The following is a 21,041-nucleotide window of genomic DNA, read 5'->3' as shown; positions in this document are numbered from 1 at the left end:
CAATCAGAGGCCGGCAGGCTGGGCGCCAATGCTGTCGTTTATTGCGCGGAATGGGGGTGTGGGGGTCGGCGCGGAGTACGGCGGGGGCTGCTGCCTCGGCTGCCAGTACATTCATCCCGATGGCGGCCGGCCGCGCCCCCCGTGCCCCCCCCCACGCCATGGGGACGACCCACTCCTGGGCGCGGGGCGCTGGACGGGGCTGGGTGTGCCGGCTCCGGGGACGTGACCACGGGGCGCGCGTGGATGGGGCCAGGCCAGTTATTGCGTGAGCGCGGGGGGGTGGGGGGCAGCAGGAAGCCGGCGGCCAAGTATTGCACTTAAAAAACACAATCCTCCTCGGATGGGCCACCTGCGAGGGCGGGGGGTGGGGGCAGGCCTCCACAGCCATCTCCTTCCGGCCACCAGGCCGGCCCCGGCCCCGTTTCACAGTTGGGGGAACTGAGGCACCGAGGTGAAGGGGCCCCTCGCTCGCTCGCGCGCAGGCGAGGCCACCGCCGGTGGGGGCTGGGGGCGAGAACGATGTGGTTGGGCGCAGGGCGATGGGGGACATGGCGGGGGCTCAGAGGGGGCTGCCTTGCCGCCCCGGCCCGCCCATCTGACTATGACTACCTAGGACTCCTCTATGGCTTCTGGGGCGGGCGGTCGGCGGCCGCCGGGGCAGCGCGCAATGGCATGGCTTTGGTGTGGATGACGGCCCCGCCCCCGGCCCGCCCGGGCCCGCGGGGCGGCGTGGCAAAGGTCACAAGTTGGACGAGAGGCGCGAGCGCGCGGAGTCCAGCGGGTCGAGGCCACCGGCAGCGCCGGGTGAGGCCGAGTCCCTGCGGTCCGGGCTGGGCGCCGCGGCCCGGGCGGCAGGCGCAGGGCCCAAGCGCGGCGTGGAGCTGCTGGCTGGGCGCGCCGAGGCCGTGGGGCCCGGGCCGGGCGCGCCATGGGGCAGCGAGGGCTGCGAGGCGGACAGCGGGCGCGAGGCCCGACTCAGGCGGCGCGCGGGGAGCGCGGGTCCGGCGCGGGGTGCGGCGGGGGAGCCGGGCGCGCCGCCGTAGGGCGAGGTCCGCGGCGCCCGAGGACTGGCGGGCGCGCCGGGAGGACTGGCGGCGGAGGGCGCCGGCCCCGGCGAGGCGGCGGCCGAGGGCGCGGCCGCGGGCCCCGTTGGCGGGCGGCGCATGAGGCGCGGCGAGCCCAGCGCCAGGGGCCCCACGAGCGGCCGTGCCACCTGCGGGCAGAAGCTCATGGCCACAGCTTGCTGCAGCGTGGCGATGGCCGAGGTGACCTGCGGCGGCGGCGGCGGCGGGAAGAGGCCCACGCGCGGGCCCAGCTCGGCCTGCTGCACCATCTCGCGGTCGTACTTGACGATCTCCTGGATGATGGCGTTCTCCTGGTTGTTGAACACGCCGGAGTTGAGGTCGTGCTGCACTTTGTGTAACAGGATCGAGTTCTTCTTGCCTGGGGGCAGGGTAGGGGCGTCAGCGGGGGCGGGCAGGGCGGTGGGGGGGTGTTGCTGGGGGTGCGCTGTGACGCGAGTGCGCCTCATCCACGCACAGCCCGCAGGCAGGAGTGTGCTGTGTACAGAGCATGGTACCCAGCGCCTGCTGCGTACAGTAAAACTTTCTATATACTGCGAGCACACATGGAGCACCTCCTGCATACAGCCAGCGGGTGCTGGGTATCCGTTCTATACATCCCACTGTGAGTACCAGCTCCTGCTCTGTACCGCCAGTGTGCACAGACCACCTCCTGCACGCCACCATGAACCTGCTGCCATCACACACGCACGCGCACACACACTCACACCTGTTGGAGATCATAAACCTGCACAGAGCACCTTCTGTATACAGTAGCCACTGAGCACCTGCTGGATACAGCAAGGACGTGGAGGGCATGCGGGTGTTGGGCCTTGGTTCCGGAGACTAGCACACAGGGGTCAAGAAACCGCTGCGTCCGCGTAAGCACTCCCTGTATACAGCAAGCATGCTCAGGGCCCCTCCTGCCTATGGCCGATACCAACTGCCTGTGGTGTAGAGCAGACAGAACTGAGCACCTCCTGTATGCAGTAAGCAGGCATGACCTGCCACCATGTGCATACAGCAAGCAGACATTGAGTACCTGCTGTATTCAGCAGGCACTAATCCAGTACCTGTTTGTAGTAGGCATGCGGAACACCCATGGCATAGGCAAAGCGGGTACGAGACCCCTACTGTATACTGCCAGCTTGCCCCGAGCACTTCTTGTATCCAGGAAACATGTACTGTGCTCCCACAGTATACAGCAAGCACGTGAAGTGTGTGTGGTGCACACGAGGCAGGCCTTGCTGGACAGCAAGCCCGCGCCGTCCGTCCCGGGTGCCGAGCGCCTGCCGCAGGCGCCGAGCCGCATGCCAGGAGTGCTCGCCGGACAAGCACGTCGGAGAGCCTTCGGCATGGAGCAAGTAAGTCTAAGCATCTTCCACCTGCACGTGTGTGGAGCACCTCCTGCGTAGAGCGGATGCTGAGCGCCCGCTGTGCGTAAGCACGAATGGGACGCTTCCGGGATCTCCTCCAACACCCGTGCACGCCGCCCAACCCTCGTCCTCTGGCTCTTGATTCCCACGGACAGCAATGGGGCCCGGTCTGCCTGACTCAGACATCTGGTCCTCGGTGGGTCCTGAGGGCTCCACCTCTCAACCATTTCTGACAGTAGCCTCGGCCTCTCCCTACACCCAAGGCCACCACTTGAAGCCAGGCCTCCATCTCCCTCCTGTAACCTACCCGCGCTCGTACAATGCAGATCCTGTCGGCTCCTCCCCTGCCTAGCACCATCCGTGGCTCCCCACTGCTCCCGATTCATAGTCCAAGCTCCTGCCTCCACAGCTAGTGGGTCCCGAGTGCCTGGTCCCCGCCTGCTTCCCCAAGCGCCCTCCTCCCGGCTTCTGCGCTCCCTGGACCCCAGGCCCTGGCCTGTGCCACCACGTCCACTCCCAGAACATGCCTTGTCGCTTCATACCTGACAACACTCCTCCTGGCCTCCACCCAGCATCACAAGGAAGCCCACCAGCCCCCCAGCCCCTCCTCTGTAGCAGAAGCCCGAGCATGGCCCCTACGACAGCCTCCCAGTCCGGCGGCGACACTGGCGGACACACTAGAGGTGCTCCAGGAGCGTCTCCCAAAGGAGCAGAAGTTCTGCACAACTGGAAACCCCACACTCCCTCCTCCTTGGGAGACCAGGGCCACATCTGGCTACGGGCCAAAGCAGGTCAGAAAATCAGGTCTGGGGACTAGAAGGGCCCTGGAGGTTCCGTCGGCGGGCCACACCCCCTCTTCACGGGCTGGCGGCCCCTGGAGACCAGCCCACTCACCGATGCGGTCCAGGCGGTCGATGGCGACAGTCTCGAAGGCCCGCCGCATCATGGGGTACTCCTCTAGCACCTCGTTGAAGTTGTCCACGCTCAGGGAGTAGAGGCGGCAGTAGGTGTCGGCGCGCACGCTGGCCGTGCGCCGGCCCCGCGTCAGCAGGCAGATCTCTGCACGGGCCGGGCGGCGGCCTCAGCCCAGCAGGACCTCGGCCTCCGAGCAACACCTTCTTGCCCACCCAGCCCTGGGGCCCCCCCGCCGGCGGCGCGCGCAGCCCAGCCTCCTCCCCTCTGCCGGGGTGCACCCGCACCAGCACCCCTGCGGGCCCCCGGACGCTCACCCCCGAAATAGGAGCCATCGGACAGCTTCATCTCCTTGTTGCCCTTGGTGAGCACGCTGAGCACGCCGTGCTGGATGAAGTACATCTTCTTGCCCACGGTGCCCTCACGGATGATGTAGTCGCCCGGCTGGAAGACCTCGAACTTGAGTTTGGTCAGCATGGCCGTGACGAAGTTGGGGTCGGCATTGGCAAACAGAGGCATGGAGGCCACCAGCTTCCGGCAGTTGAAGTTGACAATCTCCTGGAGGGGGGGGAGCGGGGTGACACAGGGCCCAAGTCCTTGTCCCCTCTGGCCCTCCTTTGGGGGCTGTCTCCTCCTCAGACCCTCAGTTTCTTTATCTACCAAAGGAGTTCAACACTGTAGCCTGAAGTGGGCACCTTCCTTCCCGCACGGACCCCGGAGGCTTGACCACAAGACAGGAGCCAAGACCAGATGTGTGCCGAGTCCCCCGCAGTTAGCTTGGTTGGCCACACCCGCGCGTGCGATTAGGCAGGAAAGGCCATCAGAGACGTAAGAACAGGAAGGAAAACAGGACGCCAGATCCCTCTACTCTCTTCTTTAACATGCTGACCCGGGAGCCCGAAAGCATCCACGGGAAACCACAACAGTCAGAGGAGTCAACCCAAACAGCAAGCGAGAGCACAAGGAATCAGCGCACCAACCCGGGAACGGTCAAGGGCTCCGCCGGCGGCCGAGGTCAGGGTGGGGTGGGACCTCCCGCAGTCGATCTGAGCATTAGTCACGGGCGGGTCCCACGCTCGCCCATCGAGTGCGCACACCTCAGTAAGACACATTTCGATAAAAGGGGGAGCTGAGCCTTCCAAACCGACAGCCCTCTTGTGGCCAACGAGCCACGGAGAAGACGACACAGCAGCCGGAGGACCCTGTTTGCGCCAGCACAGAGCGCTGAGCAAGACGGCAGGGCTTGACCTTAAGAGACTTCCAGACGCGTCTGAGGAGAGCGAGCAGACACCCGAGAGGCACGGCGGACGCGGGCACGCACTCCGTGGTCAGGCAGAGCTCCTCACGGCCGTGTGGACGAGACGTCCATTCTCCCCACTCGTGGACACGAGTGTCCAGATCCCAACAACAAGCCCATCGGGTTTGCTTGGGAATTGCTGAAACTAGCCAAGGTCATTTAGAACAAATGAGCAAAAGTCGCAGGAAAGCCTGCTAGTGAGAAGAGCAGGGCGGTGGGGCGAGCCCTCCCACGCACTGAGACCTGCCGGCCAGCCCCCGCCGCTCCCTGGGGTTTGGCACACAGAGCAGACGGGACGGCGTGTTAGAAGTCCGGAGATCTGGCCCAGCACATGGGGGCATGCCGGAGGCGGCCCCAGCAGTTATGAGGCAAAAACCAGACGTTTCAGCCCCAGAGCAGAAGATGAACATGAATCCCCAGTAATCCCAAAGCAAGATGTGCGGAAAAAACCCAAGCACACAAGTCCTACAAGGAAGTATGGGTGAGCCCCCAGATCAGGCTGTGCACAGCAAGCAGGCATGTGCACCTGCTGTATACAGGTATTGGGGCCTACTATGTACAGCATCTATGTACTGAGTGCCTGCTGTATAGAGAGAGTAGGTACTAAACTCCCACCCTGTACAGAAATCAGGGGCTGAGAATCTGCTGTGTAGACACAATGGATGGCACCTGCTGGGTACAGAAAGAGCAAACACCATCCACGCACTTCGTACAGCAATCACACAGGTCACACCTACTGTATACAGCAAACACCATCCACGCACTTCGTACGGCAATCACACGTCACACCTACTGTATACAGCAAGCACTCGTGGAGCATGAAAATCCCACATGGCTGCCCCAGATGCACCTCCCCCCTGCGCATTTGGGGTGGGTGGTCCTCCCAGTGGGACTGGACCCTGCCCTCACCCCTCAGCCCTGTCCCAAATGCACGAGCAAACCCACAAAAGTGAGTGCCGTGCATGGCCGCCCGCGGAGCTTGGGGACCCTGGGGCCACCAGCCCTGGGGCCTCGCTGCCTGAAGGCAGGAGGAAGGGTCCAGCAAAGGGAGCTCAGAGGGAGCCCGCCTTTGCTGTGCGTTAACAAAGAACACGGAATGTACAGCAGGAGCAAATCAGGCAGAGGGTCAGGATGGAAGCCAGAAGTTTTCTGAACGCATGTCTTTTTGTAAATTCAACCTTGGAATTGCATAAACGCTGAAATAATTACCCGATCCGGCTTGCGAGGGACTGGGGAAAGGGAGCGGGCGTGGTGGCTTGCAGCCATGGGTGCCCTCCTGGGGGCGACGTGCAGTGTGCTTAGACAGTGGTAATGGCCCCACTAGAGCCTAAGGGACCGCGGGCCGGCTGGCCGGCTCAGCCTGTGGAGCGTGGGGCTCTCGATCTCCCAACCCTGAGTTCGAGCCCCACACTAGGTACAGAGGTGGCTGAAAATGCATAGTTTAAAAAAAAAAACCACCAAACTGGGGCGCCTGGGTGGCTCAGTGGGTTAAAGCCTCTGCCTTCAGCTCAGGTCATGATCTCAGGGTCCTGGGATCGAGCCCCACATCGGGCTCTCTGCTCAGCGGGGAGCCTGCTTCCTCCTCTCTCTCTGCCTCCTTGTGATCTGTGTCTGTCAAAAAAAAAAATCTTTAAAAAACAAAAACATACCCCAAACTATGGGAATCTATGTGTCTTACGGTCTGTGGGCTCTCTCTCTCTGAAGGAGCGATCCGGAACAATTAAATGTTCGGTGTGAGGTTAAGCACAGTGCCTGCCTCGTGGGAGGTAACGGCCCCCACCCTCAGAAGAAATGGCAGCCCTCCCCGAGCAGCAGCAGCGCCCAGGACCGGTCCCCCCTCCCCCGCCCCATACCCCCTCCAAGTCCTCGCCCTGGTCCGCAGGACACGCGTCATCTTTCCCTCCTCAGGGCCTTGGCCCCGGCTGTGCCTGCCACCTGGGACACCTGCGGGCTCGCCGGGCCTCGCTCAGACGTCACCTTCCCCATCCCGCATCCTTCCCGGAGCTCCTCCTGCCCCTGGCGGTCACTGCTGTGCCCCCCCCCCCCACCTCCCTGACGGCACAGGGTGGAGCTCAGAGCAGGCGCCCAGCTACCACCTGGTCAGGGTTGTGGGCTTAATCCTGCCCCCCAAAAACACATGTTCAAGTCCTGACCCCTGGTGCCTGTGGACAGGACCTCGGCTGCAAACAAGGTCTTGCAGGCGTCATCGGCTAACACGAGGCTGCACTGGAGTAGCGCCACCCTGAGCCTAGCAACAGGTGTTCTCATAAGAGCGGGGACACAGGCACACGGGGGAGGAGGCCACATGACGGCACAGCGATGGGATGGGGGGTGGCCACGCACAGAGGGACACCAGGAGCTGCGAGATGCAGGAAGGACCCTGTCCTGGAGCCTCTGGAGGGCATGGGGCCCCATGACACCCGGGCCTGGGATTTCCAGGCTCCAGAACGTGACAGAGGCCAGGCCCATCGTCGGAAGCCCCCGGCTGGCGGGAACCGAGCTGCTCTGGGCCCCCTGCCCCACGTCACACCGGCCATGAGGGGCAGGGCTTGGACAGTCCAGACCAAGGACCATACTGGGTCCGCCTACTCCCGTCAGCCTCTCCGCCTCTCCCCCGGGTCGTCCCCCCGCCCCGCCCCCGTCTAACGAGGGAGCCCAGACTGGCTAAGAGGGATGAAACAGAGGCTGTGGGGGAACCCAAGGGGCATCATGGGGGTGCAGCACAGGAGGGCTTCCGGCCGCTGAGAGTGCGTAGATGCAGCCCGTCAGCACTGTATGGGCTAACCCATCTCTGGGACGGGGAGCCTGGCAGTCCCTATTTCCAGCCGAGGGTCCCCAGCGAGGGTGGCCTCACCTCCCGCAGCGGCCCGTTGAGCTCCCCCAGGATGCTGTCCTCGTCGAACATTTTGCCCTGGTAACGGTGCTCGTAGTAGTCGTGGATCTTCTGGCGGAAGTCGGCGGGCAGCTTGTGGAAGGACATGTACTGCTCCACCTGCTTGTACTGCACAGCGGGGGTGGGGGGGGTGGTCAGTGGCTCCACCTCCGGGCCCCCCCACCCCGCTTCAGCCCACATGGGGCTGTTGGCTTTGACAACAATGACAGCAAACACGGGGGCCCTGTTAAATCAGAATTTCAGATAAGACAGAAGTAGTTACAGGCGTCCTGTGCAAGGTGTGGATGAGCTTACACTGAGAAGAGTCACCCCTGTGTTCTGAATTTTATCTGGCAGCCCAACCCCCAGAAAGGGAAGCACAGCTTGACTCAAGGCCCTTGCAGTAAGTAGGCTGGACTGGATCCCCCAGGTCCCCCGAGATCCTGGGCGGAATCCCCTAGGCTCACCTCTCCAGAATTCCCTCACCATGCCCCGGACCTTCCCGGCCCTGCTAGTCACGGCCACAGACCTCTCAGGGTCCTCAGCCCCTACAGCTCCCCCCCACCCATCTAGGTTCTGCAGGGGAAGCCGGGGAGTCGGGGCGGCGGGGGCTCGCCAGAAACTAGCGGCTCAGCCCCTCCTGATCAGGGCAGGGGTGCCAGGCCCTGCTGTCCCCAGGACGGTGCTCCCAGGGGTGCCCCATCCCGTTTCCGCCCCGGCTGCTCCCGGACACAGCTGCCCTGAGCTCAGCGGAACTCGTGATGCCGGCGGGTGGCAGCGCCAGCTCATGTCTGGGTGTGAGGCCCGTGGCTTCCGGACAGCCGGGGTTCCAGGCACCAGGCCCAGCTGACCCGGCTGACCCTGCTGGCACTGCTTGGGGCAGTGGCCGTGGGGGGCACTCACAGCTGCCCAGCCAGGAGCAGCCACTAGGTAGCAGTGCAGGACAGATGGACTGGTGTCCAGGAGGGCCAGCACCTGGGGCCATCACCCCCTCAGCCCTTCCCTGACCCCCAGCCCTAGGACTTGCCCTGTGGAGGCTGCCCCAGCCCCTGAGCGCGTCCTCCAGCGACCCTCCCCTGCCCCAGCACCTCCCAAGCTGTCCCAGAGACCCTGGGGTGAGCCCCGCCCCCTGGACAGCTGCCCTCTGGGCTCCAGACTTCCCTCACCATGCCCCGGACCTTCCCGGCCCTGCTAGTCACGGCCACAGACCTCTCAGGGTCCTCAGCCCCTACAGCCCCCCCCCCCCCATCTAGGCTCTGCAGGGGAAGCCGGGGAGTCGGGGCGGCGGGGGCCCAGCACCCGCCCCTCAGACCTTCTCCTGGTACTGGCGCCGGGAGGAGTCCAGGGACTGGATGAGCGCCGTGGCGTGGCCGATGAACATGGCGTAGCACGTGGCGCCCACGATCATGCTCAGCATCGTCAGCCAGATGTCCGTCATGCTCTCCGGGGCCTGCCGCCCGTACCCGATGCACAGCATGTGGCTCATGGCCTTGAATAGCGCGAAGGAGTAGAGCTCGCTCCACGAGTGGTTCTGCAAGGCCGTGGGGGGCCGGTGGGAGGGGGCTCACGGCCCTGGGGGAGGGGCGGGGGCGGGGGCTCACGGCCCTGGGGGAGGGGGCTAGGGTGCTCACGCCCCGGGGAGTCCCTTGACCCCAGACGCGTCCGCCCAGACCCTCTGGACGCCTGGGCCTGAGTCTGGCCCCCCACCCTAGCCCCTGTTAACAGGCAGCGTCTCAGCCGGGAGCCCACGGGCGCTTGGGCCTCCCTCTGTGCTTCCGACGTCTCGCCGCCCGGGCACCGCTCGCCCACGGCGGGCTCGGGCCGGGCGGGAGCTGGCGCTCGCACGACGGCGTGGAAGTCGCCCGCGGAGCCCCCGCGCCCGCCGGCCGCCGCGGCTCACCACCATGCCGTTGATGGAGACCCAGCAGTTGCGCGGGAAGTCCTGCAGCATGGGCACCAGGAACTGCAGGCAGCCGTCCCAGTGGCACAGCAGCAGCATCATGCTGATCAGGTTGCAGATGCGCATGACGGCGCTCGCCAGGTCGTAGGTCATGTGGAAGATCTGCGGGGGGGCGGGCGTCAGGGTCCCCCCGACCGTCCAGCCGCCGCCCCTTCGCCGGGGCCGGGGTGGCGCGGGGGGGGGGGGGGCGGTGTGGCGGCGCAGGCCCGGCGGCCGCGACAGGTGCGCCGGCGCCCCCGCGGCCCTCGGGGTTAGCCGCGGTCCCAGCCCAGAGGGCGTGGGCCTCCCAGGAGGAGGCCTGGGGTGGGGGATGGGGAGGGGCGACTCCGTCTGGCTTGGGTCCGAGGACAAGGGCGGCAGGGGTCAGGTGACTCTCCGTGCTGAGCGGGTCCGACTTCGGGGAGGGGGTGCCGAGGGGGCCGTGGATCCTGCTTTTCCAGGGCGCAGGGAAGGGGGAGCGCGACCGCCGCACGGTCCCGGCCCCGGCCCGCGACCCCCGGCTCCGCGCCTGTCCGCCCCCGCGCCCGCCCCGCGCCCGCCCCGCGCCCGCCGCGCGCACCTCCTCCCACTGGTGGATGTAGCGGATGAGGCGCGAGAGCCGGAGCAGCCGCAGGAGGCTGAGGATCTTGGTGAAGCGCACGATGCGCAGGGCGCGCGCCGTCTTGTAGACCTCGGAGTCGATGCCCTTCTCCACGATGAGGAAGATGTAGTCCACGGGGATGGAGGACACGAAGTCCACCACAAACCACGTGCGCAGGTACTTCTTCTTGATCTTCTCGGGGTCCAGGATGATCTCCGTGTTGTCCTCGATCACGATGCCCGTGCGGAAGTTCAGCACCAGGTCCATGAGGAAGAACGTGTCCGAGACCACGTTGAACACGATCCACGGGGCTGTGGTCTCGTCCTTGAAGAAGGTGATGCCCACAGGTATGATGATGAGGTTTCCCACCATGAACAGCAACATGGTGAAGTCCCAATAGAACCTGGGGGGAGGCGCGGGCGGTCACGCCTCCAGGCCTGGGCCGACACCCAGCCCTTCCGGGGTGCAGATGGCCCCACCGCACACCTGCGCCTGCCTTCCGGAACCAGGCCAGACCTCACCTCCTGCAGCAAAGCCCAGACTCTGGCCTCGAGTCACAGTTAGTGTGTACCCCCGCTCGGGGTACTCGGCTGTCTGGCTCTCTGGCCCCCAGTCGGCACCCCACTGCCCGCTGGGCTCCCCTGGCCGGCACCCTTCCGGCTGACCCAGCTCCCACGTTCCCTCCTGGAAGAAGCAGGAGACCCGGCGAGGCCAGGAGGTGGCCCCCAAGCTGCTTATGTTTCCCACGACCGAAAAGGTCCAAGCGTTCAACACAGCGTTAGCGGCCAAAAAACTCACTCTGGGTGGGAAGGAGACGGGAGACAAGCAAGAGGGGGCGGGAGTGGGGGAGGGGAGGGGAGAGCAGGCACAGTGGGGGCAGCAGGGGCTGGGGGGGGCAGGAGGGGGCGGGGCAGGCAGGATCCCGAGTCCAACACCTTCTGGACCAGCTGGGCTCCGGCCTAAAGACAAAGAAGGGGACCCTTGGGGGCCGGGAGGCAGCAAGGAAGAGACGGGGCGCCCCCACGCCCAGGGCGGCTGTAGGGCTGCCTGGGGGGCAGGAGGAGCTGAGGGGCAAGACACTCCATGGGACAGAGTCACCTGAAAACAGATTGGGGTTGGTCTCACTCCCAACTACCCCCAGGACAGATACACATCCCTGGGGTCAACTCAAAACTCCACCTGGGAGTGCTCTCAGAGAGAGGCCTGTCCACGCAAGGAGCATCCGTCGCCGGCCGGGCAGGAGCCCTGCGTGAATCCCGGGGCCCACTGACAGGTGCCCAGCACTGTAGGCATCGAGAAAACACCCATCAGAACTACTCCAAGGAAAAACCGCTCTGTTGGTTCCTCAAAACTGTAAACAGAGAGGCGCTTGGGGGGCCCTGTTGGTGAAGCATCTGCCTTCAACTTGGGTCAGGATCCCGGGGTCCTGGGAATCAAGCACCACAGAGCGGGGAGCCTGCTTCTCCCTCTGCCCCTCCTGCTGCTCAAATAAATAAATAAAATCTTTTAAAAAATGTAAACAGAATTACTGTCTGACCCAGCAGTTCCGAACCCCGGGTGTGAACCCCAAGAACTCAGAGACACCCGCACAGCATGTTCCCAGGGGTAGGATTCACAACAACAGACGGAAGCTTGTGTGGGTCGTACCCACACACGGTCCCTATGAGCGGGAGCGCCCCTGGCCTCGAGTAGGAGTGAGGCCCCCATGCCTGGCGCCAGGGATGGACCCTGAGCCCAGACGCTCCGGGAGGGAACCAGACACAGGAGGCCCCACGGGATGTGAGTCCACACGTGTGAAACGTCCAGACCAGGCTCCTCCATGGACCAGAAGGGGGCTCGCGGGGGCTGGGGAGAGGGAGGGGGCTGGGGGCAGAGGTTGAATGGGGAGAGGTTCTGTTGGGAGGATGAGAGTTCGGACACGGATGGTGGCGATGGCCGCGCACCACTGTGGTTGTACTTACTGTCATTCAATTGTACATTTTTAAGTGATTAAACGCCAGCCTCTCTGTGTTTTATATATACACACCCCCACACACACATACATACGTATCGACACTATAAAAAACACAAGGAAAACAGAGCACAGGATGGGGGTCTCAGTGATGAGCAGATGCCCCAGATCTGGGGTTGGAGCCCACACTCCCTGCCTAGATTCAGGTAAAGGAGGGTCTCGAATTTTGAACAGTCTTTTATTTTATTTTGCTTACTTAACAGTGTGAGGAGCGACCCCCAGCCCAGATCACGCACATCAACCTGGCTAGCTCCCTCCAGGTCTCCACCAGCCCACCCCAGCCCGCCGTGTACAGGGCTCTCCCAGGGGTCCAGCACCCCACCCCTGATCATGGCTGGGGGTCCCGCATGCATTTAGAGAAGGCTCAGTCACACATGGGCAGGACTGGGCCCCTAAGACCCTCAGAAGCCGCCCCTCCCTGGATGACCGAAGAGCGGACTGCGGTTCCCAGGGCTGGGGGACTCGCCCAGACTGGCAGAGGCCGTGAGCTCCAGCCCTGGCTTGGCCGCAGGGAGTGGCCGGCCCCTCTCTGGACAGCACTGTGAGGTGCCAGCAGCCAGGCCTGCAGGCGGACCCAGGCGCTCCACCTCGGGCAAGTGATCCCAAGGAAACTGTCCAAGAGGAAGAGAAAAAAATTAAAAACCAATTTGTACCAAGATGTTCACAGTAGCTCAGTCTTCGAGAGCCAGAGTCTGGAAGGCACCCAGCGTCTGGCACCTTGGCGGCAGCAGCCAGACCTGGGTTGACACCCGCGTTTCCGGCCTGCTGGCAGGTGTCGCTTGGGCAAGTCCTGCAGCCCCGAGGCCCTCACTCTCCTCTCCCTCAGGGAGGCGCAGGCAGCCTCTGAGCGTCCTGCGGGGCCACACCCGGCGCGGGGAGCCTTCTCTGAGCGGCCGGGATGGGGGACAGTGGGAGCGCGGGAGAGCCTGGGAAGCAATGAGGAACTCCAGCGAGGGATGGCCAGGATCTGGGATTAGGGGCCCCCCAGCTCCCCATTCTCACGGCACACACCTAGCCCCCGTGCTCCCCTGGTGCTTAGAGCTTCTAACCCCACCCCCACCTCTGTGAACGGAGTCCTGTCCTGCCTCCTCCCCCGACTTGGGGCACAGACCCCGGGACAAAGCAAGCAGGAAAGAGTAACTGAGAAGACCAGAGGGCCTAGAACCTCTGCGGGGGAGCCTAGAAACCATGGGGTGGGGGGACTAGAAACCACCAAAGGACCTCAAAAGCAGGGGGTAGACTAGAAACTATCAGGGAAAGCCTAGAGACTGGGGGTGGGTGCTAGAAACTACCGGGGGGGGGGGGGGGGGCTCAAAACCAGAGGGGAGACTAGAAACTACCAGAGAGAACCTAGAAACCAAGGTGGGTGGACGGATGACCAGAAACCAGCGGGGAGAGGCTGGAAACAAGCTGAAAGCCCGGAGTGCGGGGTCCCCTGCTCGGACCTTCTCTCCCTTCCTCCTCCTCCTCCTCCTTCTTTTTTAAGGTTCTGTGTTTTATTTTTATTTTTTATGTTATTTTTTGAAGATTTTATTTATTTGTCAGAGACCGAGCAAGTACAAGCAGGGGGAGCAGCAGAGCAGGGAACCCGATGCGGGGCTTGATCTCAGGACCCCGGGATCACCGCCTGAGCTTCCCGGGCGCCCCGCTCTCCTTTATTCTTGGGGTGGGGGTTGGGCCAGGCACCTCGCTTCTGCCCCGACAGACGAGAGAGGTGACCCGGCCAGGGAGCGGGGCAGAGCGGAGACCCACGCCTTCCGGTTCCAGGATCTGAGCTCTGGCCTCAGCCTGCCTGTTTGGGGCTGGGTCCCATCTACTGCCCGTGGTCCCTGGGGAATGACTGCGGGCCCTGCCACTCAGAGCTGCCGGTCTTCCCGGGCTGCGTGGGGTCCCTTGGGTGTATGAGGAGTCGGGAGTCGAGGTCCGGCAGCTGCCGAGGAGCTCGGGGCAGCTCTGGGCAGAATGGCCCAGTCCCCAGCTATCATTAGGGTGACCGTCCACTCCAACCGGATGCCCCACATGGGCCCAGAGCCCCGACCCTTGTCCTCTCGAGCCCCGGGTCCCTCTGGAAGGGAGCAGGAGGGCGAAGAGGGGCCCCGTGCATACCTACCGAAGGGGAACCTGAGGGTAGGGGCGACCAATCCAGGCGGGGGACAGAGGAGCCCCTGCCCCCGACCCCTCCCCTGACCTTGCTCCTGGTCTGCGTGGCCTGCGATGAATCTCTCTCTTCTGAGCCTCAGGGCCTCATCAGCCCAGACCCTTCCCTCACTGGGCCACCCCAGCATGACTGGGGGACATGGACCACAGGGGTCCCCCGGGGCAGCCAGTAGGCGCTGGTGCAAGGTCAGCTTTCAGCATCCACGGCCTTCAATGACTATAATTCAAACCCGTATCTCAGAATCTTTCCTGACAAATCACAGGGAGACCCCAGTGGGGTCCCCGCTTCTGCGGAAACACCCAGATCTCTACCGTTGTGTCTCCAGTGCAACCCCGGGAGGGCAGCAGCCTCAGAAGGGTGGGCTGGGGCGACGCAGGGTCCCCCTGAGTCCCCAGGGAGTGCAGGGCTCCACGGCAAGGACCCCAGCCGGGGCCCTGCGGCTGGGAGAGGGCCCCAGAGCCCTGTCCTGGGTGCACCGCACACCCCCAGGGGCACGGGTCCTGGCGCTGACACCACCCTAGACCCCGTTCCCGCTGGAGCCACTGCCCTTCCTTTCTCTGGGCTCGGATGAGAGCTGAGCGAGAGAAGCCAGGTGCCCAGACTCCTCCTCCAGCAGGACCAGGGGGGCAGGGCCAGATAGGGGCCAGCGAGCATAGGCAACCCCCCCCCCGCGCACCCCCCTCCACGGGATCCGGCAAATCTGAGGAGATCAGAGCCCAGAGGTGGGTGATTAAGGGCGAGCTGGGGATGGAGGATTAGGGGCCTGAGCCGTCCCGTGCGGAGTGTCAAGGATTAGGAAAGGAAGCTGCCTAGGTTCCGCCCAGATTCCAGGGTGAGCCTGAGAGGGGCAGGCTGTGGGGGCAGGGGTAGGCCAGGTGTGAGGACTCTTGGTGGCCACACAGACCCAGCTCTCCCCTGGCTGGAATGGGGCAGACAGGCCTCCCACAGAAACAGGTAAGTGAGTGGGAGCCTCCAGAGGGTCACAGGTTAGCAGGGGGGTGGGGGGTGCTTCTCAGGGGGTGTGGAGCTTGGGCAGATGATGGAGAAGCAGCTGTTTGCAGGCAGAGGAAGCAGCAGTGCAAAGGTCCTGTGGCCTCAGTGGGATGTCCCCTCTCAAGGCCAGCCAGGTGGCCTGGTGCTGCAGAGGAGAGAGAAGATGGCGGGGGGGGCGCGGGGGGGACCCGAGCTCTGTGGGGCCTTGGGAGGCTTTAAGTGAGAAGGAAAGACAGACAACTGTGTACCCTGGGAAGCCCGTGCTGGCATTGGGAAGGTCAGGAAGGGGGCAGAAGCGGGAGTCCAAGAGGGAGATGGGGTGGCCTATGCTGGGTGGATTTGGGGCAGGCTCCTTGAGGGGGGGAACGAGGCAGGGTGTGGCACGCACCCCACTCCGAGCAGACCCCTGGTCCTGCCCAGGCCCCATGATGCTGAGGTCAGGGGCTTGGAGATGGGAAGTTTTAAAAGCAGGGACCAGGGGCGCCTGGGTGGCTCAGTGGGTTAAGCCGCTGCCTTCGGCTCGGGTCATGATCTCAGGGTCCTGGGATCGAGTCCCACATCGGGCTCTCTGCTCAGCAGGGAGCCTGCTTCCCTTCCTCTCTCTCTGCCTGCCTCTCCGTAATAAATAAATAAAATCTTTAAAAAAAAAAAAAAAAAAAATAAAAGCAGGGACCAGAGGGGCGCCTGGGTGGCTCAGTGGGTAAAGCCTCTGCCTTCGGCTTGGGTCATGATCCCGGGGTCCTGGGATCGAGCCCCACATCGGGCTCTCTGCTCAGCGGGGAGCCTGCTTCTCCCTCTCTCTCTGCCTGCCTCTCTGCCTCCTTGTGATCTCCGTCTGTCAAATAAATAAAAATAAAATCTTAATTAAAATAAAAAAGCAGGGACCAGAAATTCTAAATTCTGGCAGGAAACCCCTGGAGAAAAGAGGGGGACCTCAACCCCAGCTGGTCTCTTCCCTCTCCTTCTAATGGACTGTGGAGCTTCCTTCCCTGGCGAAGTGGACTTGTCCCCTGGCCCTACCTGACCCCACAGGACCCACGCTGGGTCCACAGCCTGGAAAAGCCTCGCCCCACCCCAGATAATGCAGGATTTATTCTCATGAGCTAATGCAGTATTTGCAGAAAGCACAGCTTCCTGATCTCCCGGGATCCGCCGGGCCATCTGGGGATCGTCCCATTGGTTTCTTCAACCCAGCCCCTCCAACATCCCATTCCCCCTGGGGACCCCCAGGGGAGGTCCTGAAGGGCAGGAAAGGGACCAACTCATCTCTCTTGCCCTCACCCCAGGCCTCCCAGAGACAGACAATCGGGAACATTGAACTGAAGACCAACAGCGGCAGGAGAGACTCAAGTCAGACCTCGGGCACTTGCAGACTTAGGGATGGGTTGAAAGCCACTCGCCCAAACTCTGGCGCGATGAGGGCTCTTGGCCCCTGGATCAGTGCTGGTCCAGGGGAAGGGAACAGGAATTAACTGCATTTCTTTTCTTGCTGTCTTGGAGGGGAGGGTCAGAAGACCCTGCCGAGGCCTGGGGTACTCAGTGAGGTTCTGGCCGTGGCTGTAGGCCTCCCCACTGGCCCCAGGGCTGGTCCCCTCCTCATCCCCTGGTCCTGACATCCTTCCCAACTCGGGAACGGACTGCGGGGTGCCCCGAAGGAACATCAAGGCCTCCACAGCTGATGGTTCCCTCTGTCCCTTGAACTTGGTCCTCCAGAGCTCACCCCCCTGTCCCGGGGAAGCAATTAGAGCATCTCTGTGGCCTTCTCTGTGCCGGCACCAGAGCCGCCCACAGGCCGGGTTTTGTGGGTGAAGAGACAACCTCAGAAGGGGCCGGGCTGGTCCAAAGCCCCCGGAGTGCGAGTCACCGTCCCACTGGCCTTGCTCAGGCCCCATACATGTCTCTCAGCGAGCCCACAAACACTCCAGACCCCAGGAAGAGACGAGGCCCTGGAGTGGAGACACTGACCCAAGCTCTCCACCTCAGGGAGGTGGGACACGGGGGCTTCGCACAGGGAAGCTGGGGCCGGCGGGGGTGCCTCCCTCCCTTTCCAATCCTGTACAGTGCGTGGGCACAGGCACCAGAGGCCGTGGCGTCTGCACGTTCGGGTCAGATTTAAAAGGGGGCAGGGTGGAGAAGTAGGCCTGGAAAGGCCCCTCGCCACTGCTCCGTGAGTAGTTTCCAAAAATTCATACACACAGAAACAGAGCGAAGACCTACAGCCCACCTTCCGCTGCCCCGGTAGCTCCAACAGTCCCCAGAATGCCTTGTTCCTCCCACTGCTTCCTGGCCCAGATGGGACGTGGCCAGAGCCCGGGCCACCTGGCAGTTGAGAGTGCAGACACTGGGGCCAGACTGCCTCCCTGCAAACCCCTGGTTTGCCCCTGACTGGCTGTGAGGCACTGGGCAACTGGCTTTTCCTCTCCCTGCTCCCTTCCCTGAAGAGCGGCAGCACCCACCTCACAGCAGACATGAGGACTGAATCAGTATTAGGAAGTTGCTCCCAGGGGCACCTGGGTGGCTCAGTGGGTTAAAGCCTCTGCCTTCGGCTGAGGTCATGATCTCAGGGTCCTGGGATGGAGCCCTGCACCGGGCTCTCTGCTCAGCGGAGCCGGCTTCCCCCTCTCTCTCTGCCTGACTCTCTGCCTACTTGTGATTTCTGTCAAATAAATAAATAAAATCTTTAAAAAAAAAAAAAAGGAAGGTGCTCCCACAGCACCTGGGCCAGGAGGACCTTGGGGAGCTTGGGGTCCTGAATCAGAAGGGCCTAGAAGGGGCACACGGGGCACTGTGGAGGCCCCACCACATCCCAGCTTGGAAATAACTTAAGCTTTCCGTTTGACAGTGTCTCCCCAGTCCCAACGAAGCCACACTCCCCACCCCTGCTTGCTCAACCCTGTTGTACAGTTTATCTGCTCAGCTCAGACTTTGTGGCCTGCCCAGATTCTCACAGGTGACTATGCTCAAGATGGCCCAGGGACCAGGAGGCCCAGCTCCCTGGCACATCCTCACCTCAGACTGCAAAGTGCCCCACGGCCACCCACTGCTGTTGGGGGGGTGGGGAGTTCCTGCAGGCAGACAAGCTGGAGAAGACCCAGGGCAATGGCTATGTTTTGCAGCCACTTCCCCTGCCCACTGCGTCCCTGATGTCGCTTCCCAGCCGGCTGGCCAGGTCACAGAAACATGAGTGGAGACACTGACCCAAGCTCTCCCAGCCCTAGGACCACCTACAAGGGAAATGCAGGTCAGGACCAGCCAGATGCACCCCATCTGGAACACACATCCCCAGGTCCCCTCACCCCTGGCCTCTCTCTAAAAACTCAAGCCACCAGTCAAGACTCCCCCCAACCCCCAAGGGTAAGGAGTTGGAATCCCAGACTGGCCCTGACTCCTGTGCCCCTGGGGCCCCCACTTCCCAAGCCACTGAGCATGGGAGCTGCGGAAGGTCCAGGACAAGGGAGAATCCCACAATCCCCCTTCTGAGCTCTGGACATCCCGGAGCAAGTGCACCAGGCAGGGGGGTGGGGGTGGCAGTACTCAGGCTGGGGTGGGGGGCAGGGGGCAGGCAGGGCTTGAGAAGAGCCAGAGGCGCGGGGCCAGGACAGCCTTCCCGGGCGCTGTCCGTGGTGCTGAAACCGCGGTGGCCCGGAGCGCCGGGCTGGCGGGGCCTGTGGAAACGGCCCGAACGGCAACTCACCCCTCCTTCACGGATACACAGCTTCACAGGCACACACACTGTGCACACAGCTCAGCTCCTACCGACTGCCCAGCGATGTACACCCATCCCATGCACACGCACCCCATCTCTCCCCAGCGCATCTACCATGCAGACACACCCCTAGGGACCAGACTGCCCCCTAGATCACTGGGCCTATGGCCCAAGGGCCCACGCCCCCTGCAGTCACATGCTTGTGATCACACACACACACACACACACACAGCCTGCAGTGATACGGTTCACACTTGCAGGCCACAGGAAGCGTGCCCAGGAACAAGAACCACAAACATATGCGGCTGTGACCTCACACTGAGCCTTTCCACGCATCAACCGCCTTAATCCATATCCACGTCTACACACCCACTGACACATGGGCACGCCACCCAGTGGCTCCAGCTGCTGCGGCCAGAGAGGGCAGCTTGGGGACCCCAGCACACTCAGCGCCCTGTCCTCAAAGTACCCAGGCCCGGGGACCCTGAATGCGCCTCCCTGAGGTGTGGACTGCAGATGGAGACAGTGGGAGAGGGCCATGTTCCCTGAACCCCTTCTCTGCCAGCCTCTCCCGGACGCGTCCTTCCCGGGCGCCCTTCCTTCCTCCTTCCTTCCGCTCTGCCGCCTCCCCGGCGCCCACGTTCCCCTCTATTCGTCCTCTCCGCCCCTCCGCGCTCAGACCCTGGTCCTGCGGCCCGTGACGCGCGCCCATCCCGCAGGGAGGGAGATGCCAGGGTGCGTGGGAGGGGGCGCGCCGGGGTCACCGCGGGAGCCTGCGCGCGCTTCCCAGTCCCCCTCCAAGGGCGGAGCCTCGCGCGCCCGGGCCATTACCGGGCGGGTTTCGGACGCGCCCGAGGTCACCGTGGGGCCCCGAGGTCACCCACGGGGCGCGCAGCCCCGCCCTCCCCGAGGTGCGCCAAGGACGGCCCCCGCGCGCGTCCGCTCGCGGTGCCCCCTCCGCGCCGGCCGGCCCCTCCCGGTGGCTGTACCTGAAGTCGCTGTACGGGTGGATGATCCAGGCCCCCGCCGACTTGACGCGCTCCTGCTCGCGCTCCACGGCCTTCTGGCTGCCGAACATCCGCAGCGAGAACTTGTTGACGCCCGGCTGCAAGAGCGCGCCGAACTGGCGCTGCATGAAGCTGGCCTGGCTGCCGCGCGGCTCCCCCGCGGGGCCCGCCTCCTCGCTGCCCGCTTCGTCCGCCGGCCCCGGCCCCGCGCCCGGGCCCGGCGCGGGCTCCGCGGCGGCTCCGCGGCACGAGAACGACACCTTGGCCCCCCGCGCCGGGCCCTCAGGCCCCGCGGGGCTGCACTGCGGCTCGCCGCGCCCGCACTCGCCGTTCGGGCTGCCCTTGGCGGTGCTCGCCGCGCCCGGGGTGCCCGGGCGGCCGCACGAGCTGTCGCGGCTGCGGAGCCGGGCCCGCGGGCCGCCGTCGTCCGTCGCCTCCGGGGGCGCCGCCTCGGTCCGGGGCGGCTGCTGGCGGGGCACGGGCCCGGGGCCCGGGGGGGGCGCGGGCGGCGGCGGCGGCGGCGGCTGCTGCTGGGGGGGCGCGGGCGGCGGCGGCGGCGGCGGCCCCGGCGCGGGGGTCGCGCCCGGGCTCTCCCCGGGCCGCCCGCCGCCCCCGCGCGCGTCCATGGCGAGGCGGCGCCGGGCAGTGCGGAGCGGAGCCGCCGCCGCCGCCGCCGGCCCGAGCCCGAGGGAGGGGGGGGGAGGCGGGGCACGGGCTGGGGCGGAGCCTCGGGGGCGGGGCCTGGACCGCGGGGGAGGGGCGGGGCTGGGGCCCCGCCTCTGCTGGAGCCCCCTCCTGGCGCGCCGCCCCTCTACCCCGCGCGGGGGAAACAGAGGTCCCGCAGTCGGAGCCGGTCCAAGGTCACGCGGCCTGAGGCCTTGGAGATCCGCTCCGACCTCGTCCCACAAAGGGAAACTGAGGCCGGCGAAGCGGAAGGACACGTCCAAGGTCACTGAGCCCAGCCAACGGGCCAGAGGCTCTGCGCTCCACGGGAGCCAGGGACCCTCCCCGCGTCCAGGGCTCACCGATCCAGAGGGCGCAGCCAGGCGCGCAGAAATGCGACCGCCGGATGCCAGCCTCTTTCCTTTCTACAGGCTTGATAATTTCC

At 64.5% G+C, this 21,041-nt stretch overlaps 2 protein-coding genes across 2 annotated transcripts in view; both read right to left on the bottom strand.

Annotated features, from left to right (window-relative positions):
- BSG (basigin (Ok blood group)) overlaps positions 1 to 21,041 on the bottom strand; it is a 60,544-nt gene that overhangs the window by 28,373 nt on the left and 11,130 nt on the right. The window lies entirely within an intron of this gene.
- On the bottom strand, positions 23 to 20,559 carry HCN2 (hyperpolarization activated cyclic nucleotide gated potassium and sodium channel 2). The gene is made up of 8 exons (XM_059159132.1): positions 19,916 to 20,559; positions 10,038 to 10,461; positions 9,419 to 9,580; positions 8,831 to 9,049; positions 7,501 to 7,647; positions 3,667 to 3,907; positions 3,332 to 3,496; positions 23 to 1,443 (listed from the first exon to the last, which is right to left on the bottom strand). Exons 1-8 carry the CDS (start codon positions 20,557 to 20,559, stop codon positions 740 to 742), a joined length of 2,706 nt encoding a protein of 901 aa, XP_059015115.1. The 3' UTR covers positions 23 to 739.

This window comes from Mustela lutreola, chromosome 2 (genome assembly GCF_030435805.1).
Source record: "Mustela lutreola isolate mMusLut2 chromosome 2, mMusLut2.pri, whole genome shotgun sequence".
Classification (NCBI taxonomy): domain Eukaryota; kingdom Metazoa; phylum Chordata; class Mammalia; order Carnivora; family Mustelidae; genus Mustela; species Mustela lutreola.
This window is presented reverse-complemented; position numbering and strand designations above follow the sequence as displayed.